At 43.7% G+C, this 11,434-nt stretch overlaps 1 protein-coding gene and 1 pseudogene across 1 annotated transcript in view; both read left to right on the forward strand.

Annotated features, from left to right (window-relative positions):
• Positions 1 to 5,394, forward strand: part of GRAMD2B (GRAM domain containing 2B) — a 66,330-nt gene extending 60,936 nt beyond the window's left edge. The window contains exons 13-14 of the mRNA XM_030869763.3: positions 2,095 to 2,188; positions 5,210 to 5,394. Of these exons, the coding sequence (XP_030725623.1) occupies positions 2,095 to 2,188; positions 5,210 to 5,251 (136 nt within the window). The 3' untranslated portion in view covers positions 5,252 to 5,394. The remainder of the gene's footprint in view (positions 1 to 2,094; positions 2,189 to 5,209) is intronic.
• A 3,409-nt stretch (positions 5,395 to 8,803) lies between these two features.
• Positions 8,804 to 10,450, forward strand: LOC115860009 (sorting nexin-15 pseudogene; annotated as a pseudogene).
• Positions 10,451 to 11,434: the final 984 nt, after the last annotated feature.

Raw genomic sequence — 11,434 nt, forward strand, 5'->3', positions numbered from 1 at the left:
ACTCTTGACCACTATAAAGATCCATGTGACTAGTAATTAGTTGAATGTGTCTGTGAAGATTTTCTACCACGTATTTTTAACATGCCTAACCTAATTAAATCTATTGCCATAGTGGTCTTTCCTTTAAACCCATTTACATGAGGATTTTGACACATTCTCTAAAAAGTAAAATAAAGTATTCCATGTTTAGAGCATACTTTTACCTGAAGTTTTAAAAGTAGAGATATTTCTTTACAGAGTAAGTACTGTGTGCTAGAGATCTATTACAGTAGATCTTTTACACAGATACAGTTTCCTCTCATAGCTTCACCATAACCTTATAAGATAGCTATTATTCCCATTTTACAGATGAAGAAACTGAGACTCAGAGAAATAATTTTAACAGAATCAGGTTTCAGGTCTATATGACTACAAAAACCTAGTCACCAGTGGTTGCTTACAAGGAACAGCGGAGAAGTGAGTCAGGATATTTCCAGTGTGTATCAGAATCATCTGGATGGCTTGTTAAAACAGATTGCACGGCCCGTTCTCCGAATTTCTGGTGCTGGCCTGGGGTCTACACTCTGAGAACTATTATGCTATACAATTCTAGGGCCTTTCTTTACAGTCTTAACAGTCACCTAAAAGTCTTGTTCTATGGCTTATGCAATGCTGGTACACAGATTATTTCTGAACCATAAATATACATTTGAAACAGTAATAAGTCTAATGAATGGTTTGGAATAAATTCATACCCTGCCCTTACTCTCTGACGTGTTGTTCAAAATGTTAATAATACACTTAAAGCTAGGAGGTAGCTCTACATTATTGCAAACTATTAGTTCACTACCATATAAGGGGTTGATTTTATTAGGAAAATGTACCTTATGTCCTGTTATCATTTAATTAACGATGACGATGAGGGGGAAATTCCACTAATGGAAAGCAAATGGAATACTTATTCTACTATTTAAATAATCAATCCAGGAGGAGATGCAATTTGAAAAACAACCATTTAAAGGGAAAATCACAAAGATCACATATTATATGAGGTCAGGGAATACCCATGACGGGAAGGTCTGGATTGTCAGAATTCCGTGTGGATAAATCAGTACTCTGGGTCTCAGATACCTCGTTTAGAAATCAGAAGGTTTAGATTCAGTTTCCTTTTTCGGATCTAAGATTTTGATACTATGGATCAAGGACAAAGAAAAAACTGTTTGTTTCAGAACTACTCAGTGAAAAACATCTGATTGCTTTCTTAATATTTAGATAATCATCGATAAGTTACCAAGTACCTATGTCTCAAAAATGGATCCTATGTAAAATAAATTAGACCAGTCAATGCCATCTAAAAACTTCACATCTAAAATTAAATTACAACCAAGAAATGGAAAGGAGATACAGACCATGGTTCTTAACCTTAACATGAAAATCTAATCAATGGTTTTAGAGCAGCTCTCTGGGAAAATGTACACACATCTCTAAATTTCCTACAGTTTTAGCTGGTATAGGACCCCAGTGGACCTCAGAGTAAGAGCCCATGCCTTTAACAGTCAAGTGGTAAATAGTGAATACATCGGTTATATTACTAGACAAGGGCAATTATGTTTGTACCGCAGGTCTCAAAGAAGCCACTGCAAAAGTCACACATCAACAGAAGTTTGATTAAAGACATTCCTAAACATTATGAAAGTTCTAGTGTAAATGGTTGCTTCTCCTATAAACAGTACATACATGACTGAGAAGAGCAGTAAGCCTTGCAGATGCGTGCAGTTGTGGGCAGAGAGAGGGTATCGGGAGTTAGTAAAAGTAGTCTAAGAAACTGTGTGCTTGAGAATAATTGTCTGATTTGTGTTTGGAAGCTGAGGCGCAATGTAGCCACTTAAACAAAAATAGCTTAAGAGATTTCCAGCTAAGCTTTGAAGACTTAGTCCCCTAAACATCTAGTCTGAAGTTGAGGATTACTGCAGGGCCTTTCTGATGTGAACAAGGTAAATGCACACTGTTTTCTATTATAACCTAGTTTTCTGGTCAGATAAATTTAAAATGTGTTCATTCCACTTCTTTCTTTGCCATCCCTGCCCACAGTAATTCTTCTCTGTGTTCTTACAGACAGACAGCACCATCCAGCCCGGGGTCACACGTACAGTTAAATGTGGAGGTCCTGTGCCGAGAGCTTACAGCCAACATAATGAGACTAGAAAAGGTGACAGGTCTCTTTCCTGGGTTGGGGGCGTCGCAGTAGTGCCTGTCCACTGCCACAGGGCAGGGGTTACACAAGCATGGCTGTGCAACAGGCCACCTAAATGACCATACGCAGCCAGGGGATTTTTCCACTGAGAAATAGGTTCCAACCCCATCTTCCTTGTTGGTTGACCTTGTGGTTTTCCCACTTGGTTAGAAATCATTCTCTGTGCCATAGGGCCCAATGGTAAGTGTCGGCTGACACAGGGCTCGGGGAGGGGCACGGTCAGGAGTGCCCGCAACCAGCGAGGGCAGCCCCCAGCTCCACCCACGTTAGTTGTCGCCATACAGAAAATATTTGCATTCAGTCTCTCTATGATACATGCCATTGTTCCCATCTGACAAAAGAAGTCAAGTTTCAAGTGAACTTGCTCCGGGAGACACACCCAGAGAGCTGGCAGGACTGGAATGTGAACCAGGTCTGACTTCAAAGTTGTGCTTCGAAGCCCTCTGCTTTTACTGCTCCTCAGAATCCAACCTTAGGCCTGGGGGATAAGCCCACTGAGTAGGGAGGTGAACAGGAGAAGGTAGGCACCCAGAAATATCCCCAGAGTTAAACCTAGTTAACATTTCTTATTTCTCCTTTCAGCATGTCTGTCCCTGTCTCATGCTTTATTTTGACCCTTATCCTTAAAGGAAAGGTTTAGAGTGAGTTGTTCACTTCGAATTGCTGCCACAAATGCCAAGTATTTGGTGGCTTTCCACAATGGTGCACTTATGCTCACTTGGGAAGAAACATGAAATACAAATGAGTCAAATTATGCTTGTCTTGCAATACTAAATGGTATCTAGCATTTAACCACTGAAGTATGGAGAGCGAAGGAGTCTGCATACTTCTGTTCTAAACCAAGGCATGACAGATAATTCCCACTGAATGACTGTATCGGTGGGCAAGCTTGGAAATTTTCTTTTAAATCCACAATTAAGCTAGAGAAGGTATGGGATAGCAAAGAGAACTGTTTTCCCTTCTAAAATGTCAGTTGCTAAGAATTGAAGATAAAATTTTTTGGATGAAATGCTTAGAAATGTTTGGCTTCCGTGCTGACCTAGAGAACGGGATGGTAATTTTCTCTCTCGCTCACTCTGGCACACAGTGGTGTTCTTTGGACTGGAAACACACGGAACCCTGCTGCCCTCCCGTGCATTTCTTCCCACTCCCCTGCCGGGCCCGGCTGGGACACCACTTTCTGTAATGAGGGACAGGAAAACAGGAGAGCTCGTCCACAACAGGCAGACAGCTGGCCATGTCTTGTGCAGAGCCCAGCTACTTGGCTAGGAGGCCTATACTACCAACAGAAACCTGTGTCCCAAAGCAGAAGAAGGAAAGAGGGGATTTAGGGTCAAAAGGAATGTGTTGAAGTTGTAAAAAGTCATAAGTTGCACACATTGCTCATAGGAATCTTAGTATAAAAATAGCCACCAGGCCACACCCATGTGCTGTTGCTCGATCTGCACCCCCAAGCCTAAGGGAAGCTGGTAGTAACGCAGCAGCGCATGGTCGGGGGACAGCAGCTGTGTGCTGCGGGAAAGTCAGAGCCAGGTCTCAGCTCTTTCTACTCAGTACCAGCAACTTCCTTCTACTCTCCTGCAGGGACTGGTCATGTCTCAGCCTCCTGATCTGCCCTCTTGTAACTTCCCCATTTCTGTTCATGGCATCACTGCCCTTTCCGTCATCCTTTTCACTTGACACTGACAGATTACGCAGGACTTTGTCAACTAATTAGCTTCAAATGTCTCCTCAGTTTCTCTAAGATGGGCACCATTAGGCCATTCTGACCCCCTACTACCTCCTAGTCTAAGAGTATGAAGTCCAATCTCATTATGGTTTGTATTTGCATTTTCCTAATTACTACTGAGGTTGAGCATCTTTTCATATATATACTGGCCATATGGATTTCTTTCTGTAATATTCCTTCTGTAAATTGCCCATTTATCTCCTTTGTTTTACTTTTGGGGTTTTTGTCTTTGCAGGTGTTTTAAATATTTTGGATATCAGTCTTTTATTTCATTTCTTTCTCTACCTCCCCACTCCTGCTTTTCCATTCATCTTTGGTCCTGTGGGAAGCTAGGGGAGATATGAAGTAGGAATTTGGGGGATGAAGGCAATGCCTCTTACAGGTAAAGAAGTAAATACTTATTTTCTTAGTACTGGGAATGGCATTAATGGTGGAGCAGTGCAGAAGAAAGAGCATGAACTTTGGAGTCAGATGTCTGTTCTTTTCCCTACTCTGCCACTTACTGTGTGACTGGTCTTGTTACGTAGCATCTCTGGCCCTTAGCTTGGTGTATAAAACCTCCCTCTGTGTGTGGTGGTGTGTGGTCAAGGTGAGCACACATGATGTTCCTGGCACATACTGATTAGATCTCTAGGACATCACAGAATATTCTTCCAACCAAGAAGACCGTTCTCTTTCTTTTGTTCCACAGGGTTCCCTACTCCCTCACAGTATTGGCTCTTGAAAATCCCTTGCTCTGAATTCTTTAAAGTTCATTTACCCAACAAACATTTACCAAGCACATTTTCAATGCCCAACACTATACTGTGGTCTTAAGATCCACAGATAGGCAGGGTCCGTGGGAAATGTCATATCTAATAGGAGTGTTAAACATTATTTGTGGTGTTTGTCCGATTCAGACCATCACATGGGCTTTGTCAAACCCGGTTTCTCATTGTCTCTGAATGCATATGGGTCACACCTGGTGTTGCCAGGTCTTCTGTTTCTCTTAGTCTCTACCGACATTTTCATCTTTGTGCCACTCTTTCAAAAAATTTTTACCCTATCTTTTTTCATTTTAAAGTGGTCTGTCAAACAGAATTCTATGCCACAATCATGCATTTATTTGCCTAATCTAAATTGAACCCATGTGTAGCTTTTTATTCAAGATAGAAGAGGTTAAGCTCAAGCATTATATAGACCATAGCAAATATGCCCTTAATATACTCCATTCTATGTAATAACAGGAGCTTTTCTCTTATTTCAAGATACAAAACAACTTACAAAAGCTACTTGAGAATGGTGACTGACCAGCCAGAAGCTTGGACCAATGCAAAACCTCGCACTTCCCTTGAAGTAGGTGCTCCCCAGGCATTCTGGTGGAGTGCTCCCTGCTGGCCAGAGGAGCAAGCAGATGGGCAGCCCCAGCCGTGCTTGCCCTTGGAGGTCTCCAGCTCAGGAAATGGGGGAAGGGGAATAATTTTGGTTCCTGTGCAATAAAATTTGACCTTGACTCTCTGAGGAAGTTTTCAGGGCTGCTGCCTGAAAAAAACAGACCCATCTCTGGAGGTCTCAAGAAGGGCCTGGCAGACTTGGACGACTGTGGTTCAGTGGGTTATCGTGACTGTGTCAGCGGTACTGACATACTCCTCCACTCCATGCCTCTTCAGTCCTACCCACCTGCCTTTTCTCTCCTGTACACCCCTCTTAACCAACCTTCAAACTAAGGGATATATCGTGTGCCAACAAACTCGATAGGATCCTTTAAAGAATTTGCCATGACTCTCCCAAAAGATAAAAAGAAACAAAAAAGCCCTAATGGACAGACTTGCTTCAAACAAATAACATTTTAGTTTTTGGTTTTCTCCCTTCTGCTGTTATGTTCTGGTTTAAGTCACCTGTATATCATCTTAACTTCTCAGTTGAGTATTGGCAAGAGTATTGGACAAAGTGGATTAAACTATCTCATTTTATGTTTTGTTCCTCTAATAACTAATAGAACTGATTTTCACCCACCCCAGGTCAAGAATTTGTGAGACATGAGACTAAACTACTAAATTAACTTATGTTGAAACCAAAACTAATCTTTAAACCAAAAAGTATGATAGTGATTTGATGCAGGATGAAAAACTGCATTTTTAAGATTGTAGGTGGACTGTGTGTGTTTTGAAATAGGATGTCTGTAATTAATGCTGAAACCCATCTCAGCATGATAGCATGCTTTTCTCTTGCTGACTAAAATATTTAACTAGTGGTTTTGCTAACTTCTATTTACCATATGGGTTGGCTGGTTTTTATTCATAATTATTTAGGTACCCTAATATCTGTAATATAAAAGATATTCTGTTTATCTATGATGCATTTTATAATCATTTCTATGAAATGTATTTTGTTTAATCAGATAAGCTAATAAGTGAATTGGTTACATCATTTGTATTTGTTGGCCTACTGGACAAGAATTGTGCCTGGTGCACCCCTAGCTTTTAATAAATACTCATTGGTTAAAATGCCCTGCCAACGCTGTATTTTGTCAGTTTGTAAATTGTTTTAACAGAGACAATATGCTTTTTAATTGCTTCTCACCTCCTCTCTACTACTTCCAACTCACCCATACTTCTTTCCTCCCAAGTATTCACTTCCGAAAAACTGATTCAAGTTCTTGGGTTGCAATGATATAGGGGAAAGAAAAATTAACTGTGAAATCAGAAAACCAATGCTTGATTCCTGGGTCCTCATTTTATGAGTTATGTGACCGTAAGCAAAATATTTGGTCATTTTCCCCCATTTTATTGATGAGGATAAAAGTACCAGGGGAAAGTGTCATTGTGAGAATTAAATGTTACAAAGTTTCTAAAGCACATCTGCCATGTGAGGCAAATTGTATACTCTCCTCTTAATAGGAACCATATTCATTATTTCTTAAAATGTTTGCATGTCTGACAGTCCAGTTTTATAAAAGTTCTATGTCAATGCTCTATAGTTAAAACCCATTAGAGATTCAAGAGTGGGTCAGCTACCTCTGGAGAGAAATTCTACAACTGTGTGAAGAGCCTTTAAATGGTTCAAATTTCACTGAATTAGTAATCTTCTATCCAGGAATTTATACCAGAGCAATAAGCAGAGATCTAGTCAAGGATTTATATACAAGAATATTCTCTGAAGCCTTAACAGCAAAATATTAGAGACTATTCAATAGCAGAGCACTTAAATTATGACACTATTTAGAATGGTATTGTCAAAAAATGGCATAGAAAATAGCACTAAAAAGGTAAGCATATAGAGAGGATGTGGAAAAGGGAACCCTCCTACACTGTTGATGGGAATGTAAGTTGGTATAGCCACTATGCAAAACAGTATGAAGGTTCCTCAGAAAACTAAAGATAGAATTATGATATGATCCAGCAATCCCGCTCCTGGGCATATATCCAGACAAAACTATAATCCAAAAAGATACATGCACCCCAATGTTCATAGCAGCACTATTCACAATAGCCAAGACATGGAAACAACCTAAATGTCCATCGACAGATGAATGGATAGAGAAGACGTGGTACATATATACAATGGAATACTACTCAGCCTTAAAAAAAAAAAAAGAATGAAATAATGCCATTTGCAGCAACATGGATGCAACTAGAGATTATCATACTAAGTGAAGTAAGTCATAAAGAGAAAGACAAATACCATATGATATCACTTATACGTAGAATCTAAATTATGACACAAATGAACCTATCTATGAAACAGAAACAGACTCAGGCATAGAGAACAGACTTGTGGTTGCCATGGGGGAGGGGGTTGGGGGAGGGATGGAGTGGGAGGTTAGGGTTAGTAGCTAATAAGCTATTATATATGGAATGGATGGATAACAAGGCCCTACTGTATAGCACAGAGAACTATATTCAGTATCCTGTGATAAGCCATAATGGAAAAGAACATAAAAGAATTATATATATGTATAACAATCTCTTTGCTGTACAGCAGAAATTAACACAACACTGTAAATCAACTATACTCCAATTACAAAGAAAACTGTTAACTTGGTGTTGTAACTGAACGGGGCCCTATGGAGCCTTCCCATAAAAGAACCCCCACGTCCTCTGCCTGCCTCCTGCCTGTAGAAAAACCTTAGCCTCCTAGGCCTTCCCCGAGTTCCAAAGAGTAACTTTAATCAGAGAAGTGAGAAAATGCAGAAATAAGGGAAAACAGTCAAGCAAGACAATAATAGTTCAGCCATTAAACAAAGTCAAGGACCTTAGTTCCCCCTCAAGGGCTATAGATAATATTCTGAGCCATGTCCTTTGAGCTGTTTTGCAGATACTGAAACCCCCGCCAGGTGGAAGAAGTTAACTGTGTGCTGCCCACGAGCACTTAGACCCCAGACCTGTTGGAACAGAAGGCTGATGATAGTGACCCCCTATTAACCTCACCACCAGCCAATCAGAAGAATGTCCAGAAGCTGATCACGTACCCCATGACCCCCTCACTCACCCTGTCTTTAAAAACCTTTCCCTGAAAGCCTTCAAGGAGTTTGGGCCTTTTAAGCACTAGGTGCCTGGACTCCTTGCTTGGCCTGCAATAAACACTGCACTTTCCTTCACCACGATCCAGTGTGGTGTGTCAGTAGATTGGCTTTACTGCACGTGGGCAAGCAGACCCAAGTTTGGTTCGGTAACAGTGACAGTAAAGGGAATCAGAACACAAAGATAGCAGGAAAGTAGCAAACTCAGGTTTGGAGGGAACAAGAGCCAGGTGGCTGAAACTACCCAAGCTTAAAAGCTGGGGAGGGGCTGGGTGGAGCTGAAACTCTGCCCTCTGCAGCAGGGGCACGTCAGGTGGCGCTAATGTCTCAGGGGGGCGTAATGAGCCTGGTTCTGCAAATGCTGGGTAAACTGCAAACTGGTTCCAGCTGCTGCTCCAGAAAGAAACTGCCAGTGCCAAACCGAAGAAGTGAGCATAAGGCGACACTCACTGTAACAGGAAGAAGTTTAGCAGCTCTGAGGGAGTAAACAGAAAGGAGCAATCCCTTCTTCCCGTTCAGCGCGCAGTCTCTCTCTAGGGCCCCTTGTTAGCGGAATCTAACAGAGAACAGCTGGCAAAACATCAATACGGTTTGAAGTGTTGCAACCTTAGCATCACAAGGGAGGGCTTCAAGCTAAGAGGGAATCCCTTAATAATGGCTACTAGCCACCCCGTGGGCTACGCAGTATCCATTCACACCCTTTCTTGTCCTTTTTTTTTTTTTTTTTTTTTTTGCAGTATGCGGGCCTCTCACTGTTGTGTCCTCTCCCGTTGCGGAGCAGGCTCCGGACGCGCAGGCTCAGCGGCCATGGCTCACGGGCCCAGCCCAGCTCCGCGGCATGTGGTTTCTTCCCGGACCAGGGCACGAACCCGCATCCCCTGCATCAGCAGGCGGACTCTCAACCACTGCGCCACCAGGGAAGCCCCATAACCACCCTTTCTATACATATTTGAACTCTCACGCAACAAGAAACACAACTCTGTTTCTAACGAGACACCACTCTACTTCATAGAAAGGAAGACAGTCTCATCCTTACCTGAAAATGATGAGATGCAAAGTCCCAACATTGGCTGTATCCATCTCTGCGATTCAGCAACTTCCACAAGCTGCTTGGAGACCCGGCCTACAACCTCCACCCAACCTCTTCCGCTTCCTCCACGAGTTCCCTGCTTCCCCCGGGTCCCGCCCCTCCCCGCGCACAGGTGTTTGGCGGTTCAAAGCTTCGGTGATCAAGAAGCCTCGAAAGGGGGCTGAGGATTTGGTTCGCTTCACGGTGCACATCTCCGCGCTCGACAGCCCCCAACTCAAGGAGTTCTTCCGGGGTGGGGAGGTGACACGGTCCTCCGAAGTGTCCAGGGACCTGCACATCTGCCAGCCTCTCTGATCCCCATACCGCTCCCTCGATGAGCCCCGGCCCTGGGGCCATGATGTATCCTGGTTGCACGAGCGGCTCCCCCGCAGAAAGGAGGGGCATGGAGAGGAGGGGCCTCGACGTGTTGGAGGTGCCAACGGACCATCCCCCACGCCACGCCCTCACCATCCAGACCTGCCATCTTTAACTGTGGGAGCACCAAGGAGGCGTCCCGTGCCCCTGCCGAGCCCCACACACCAAGGCTGAATTGCCCTCGTGGACCCCTTTTCCAAGGAAGAAGTCTCAGGCCTCAGTCCTACCTGCATAAGTGAGTTGTTATTGATGCAGAGTCCTAAAGGCTGCACCAGGGACCCTGGGAAACAGGAAGGCAGGGAGAGGAAAAGGAAGGAGGGCCCACCACCACCTTTCTGAGCCAAGCTACAGAGCTCATCACCCAGGGCTGCGGGAGGAGAAGGCAAGCACCTACCCTGCAGCTCTGCAGGGTTACCGGGATGGGGTGCACATCCTGCTTCAGGGAGATCCCAGTGACCCATCCCCTGCCCTCAGGGAGGGTGTGAGGAAGGCAGCCAACTAGCTGAAGCGTCAGAGGCAATCCTGCACCTGTACCTGTCCTAACTCCTGCCTGAAGAAGGAGTGGCCCCTTCCCCAGGACTCCAGCACTGGCAGCTGCCTCCTTCTCCTCTCCCTGGTGCCTGGCCCTGTCTCCTGGTCTTATAATCTAGGGGCCATTTCTAGATGTAATTGGACCAAGAATGGGAAAAATAATGAACTCAAAGTTCCCCAAAGAGTTTTAATTAAAAATAAAATAATAATTAAAATAAATTAATTTTAAATTATTCCTCAAATTTGGTCACAGTGCCATCTGAATATTCTATCCTCTAGTGACTAAATTGTAAAGTTAGCCTCAAACAAAGCTTGAGTAGAATATTAAAGGGAAGGAGGGACTTCCCTGGTGGCACAGTGGTTAAGAATCCGCCTGCCAATGCAGGGGACACGGGTTCGAGCCCTGGTCCGGGAAGGTCCCACATTCCGCAGAGCAACTAAGCCCGAGTACCACAACTACTGAGCCTGCGGTCTAGAGTCCACAAGCCATAAGTAATGAGCACGCGTGCCACAACTACTGAAGCCTGTGCACCTAGAGACCGTGCTCCACAACAAGAGAAGCCACCGCAGTGAGAAGCCCGTGCACCTCAATGAAGAGTAGCCCCTTGGGCTTCCCTGGTGGCGCAGTGGTTGAGAGTCCGCCTGCCAATGCAGGGGACACGGGTTCGTGCCCCGGTTCGGGAAGATCCCACATGCCGCGGAGCGGCTGGGCCTGTGAGCCATGGCCGCTGAGGCTGCGCGTCCGGAGCCTGTGCTCTGCAACGGGAGAGGCCACAACAGTGAGAGGCCCGCGTACCACAAAAAAAAAAAAAAAAAAGAGTAGCCCCCGCTCGCCACAACTAGAGAAAGCCCGGACGCAGCAATGAAGACCCAACGTAGCCATAAATAAATAAATAAATAAATAAAATTTTAAAAAATAATAAAAAAGGGAAGGAAAAGAGAAAATTGTTACTATAAACAAATTTATAATACATATCATACAAATGCATACACATA

Source organism: Globicephala melas, chromosome 3, assembly GCF_963455315.2.
Source record: "Globicephala melas chromosome 3, mGloMel1.2, whole genome shotgun sequence".
NCBI lineage: Eukaryota > Metazoa > Chordata > Mammalia > Artiodactyla > Delphinidae > Globicephala > Globicephala melas.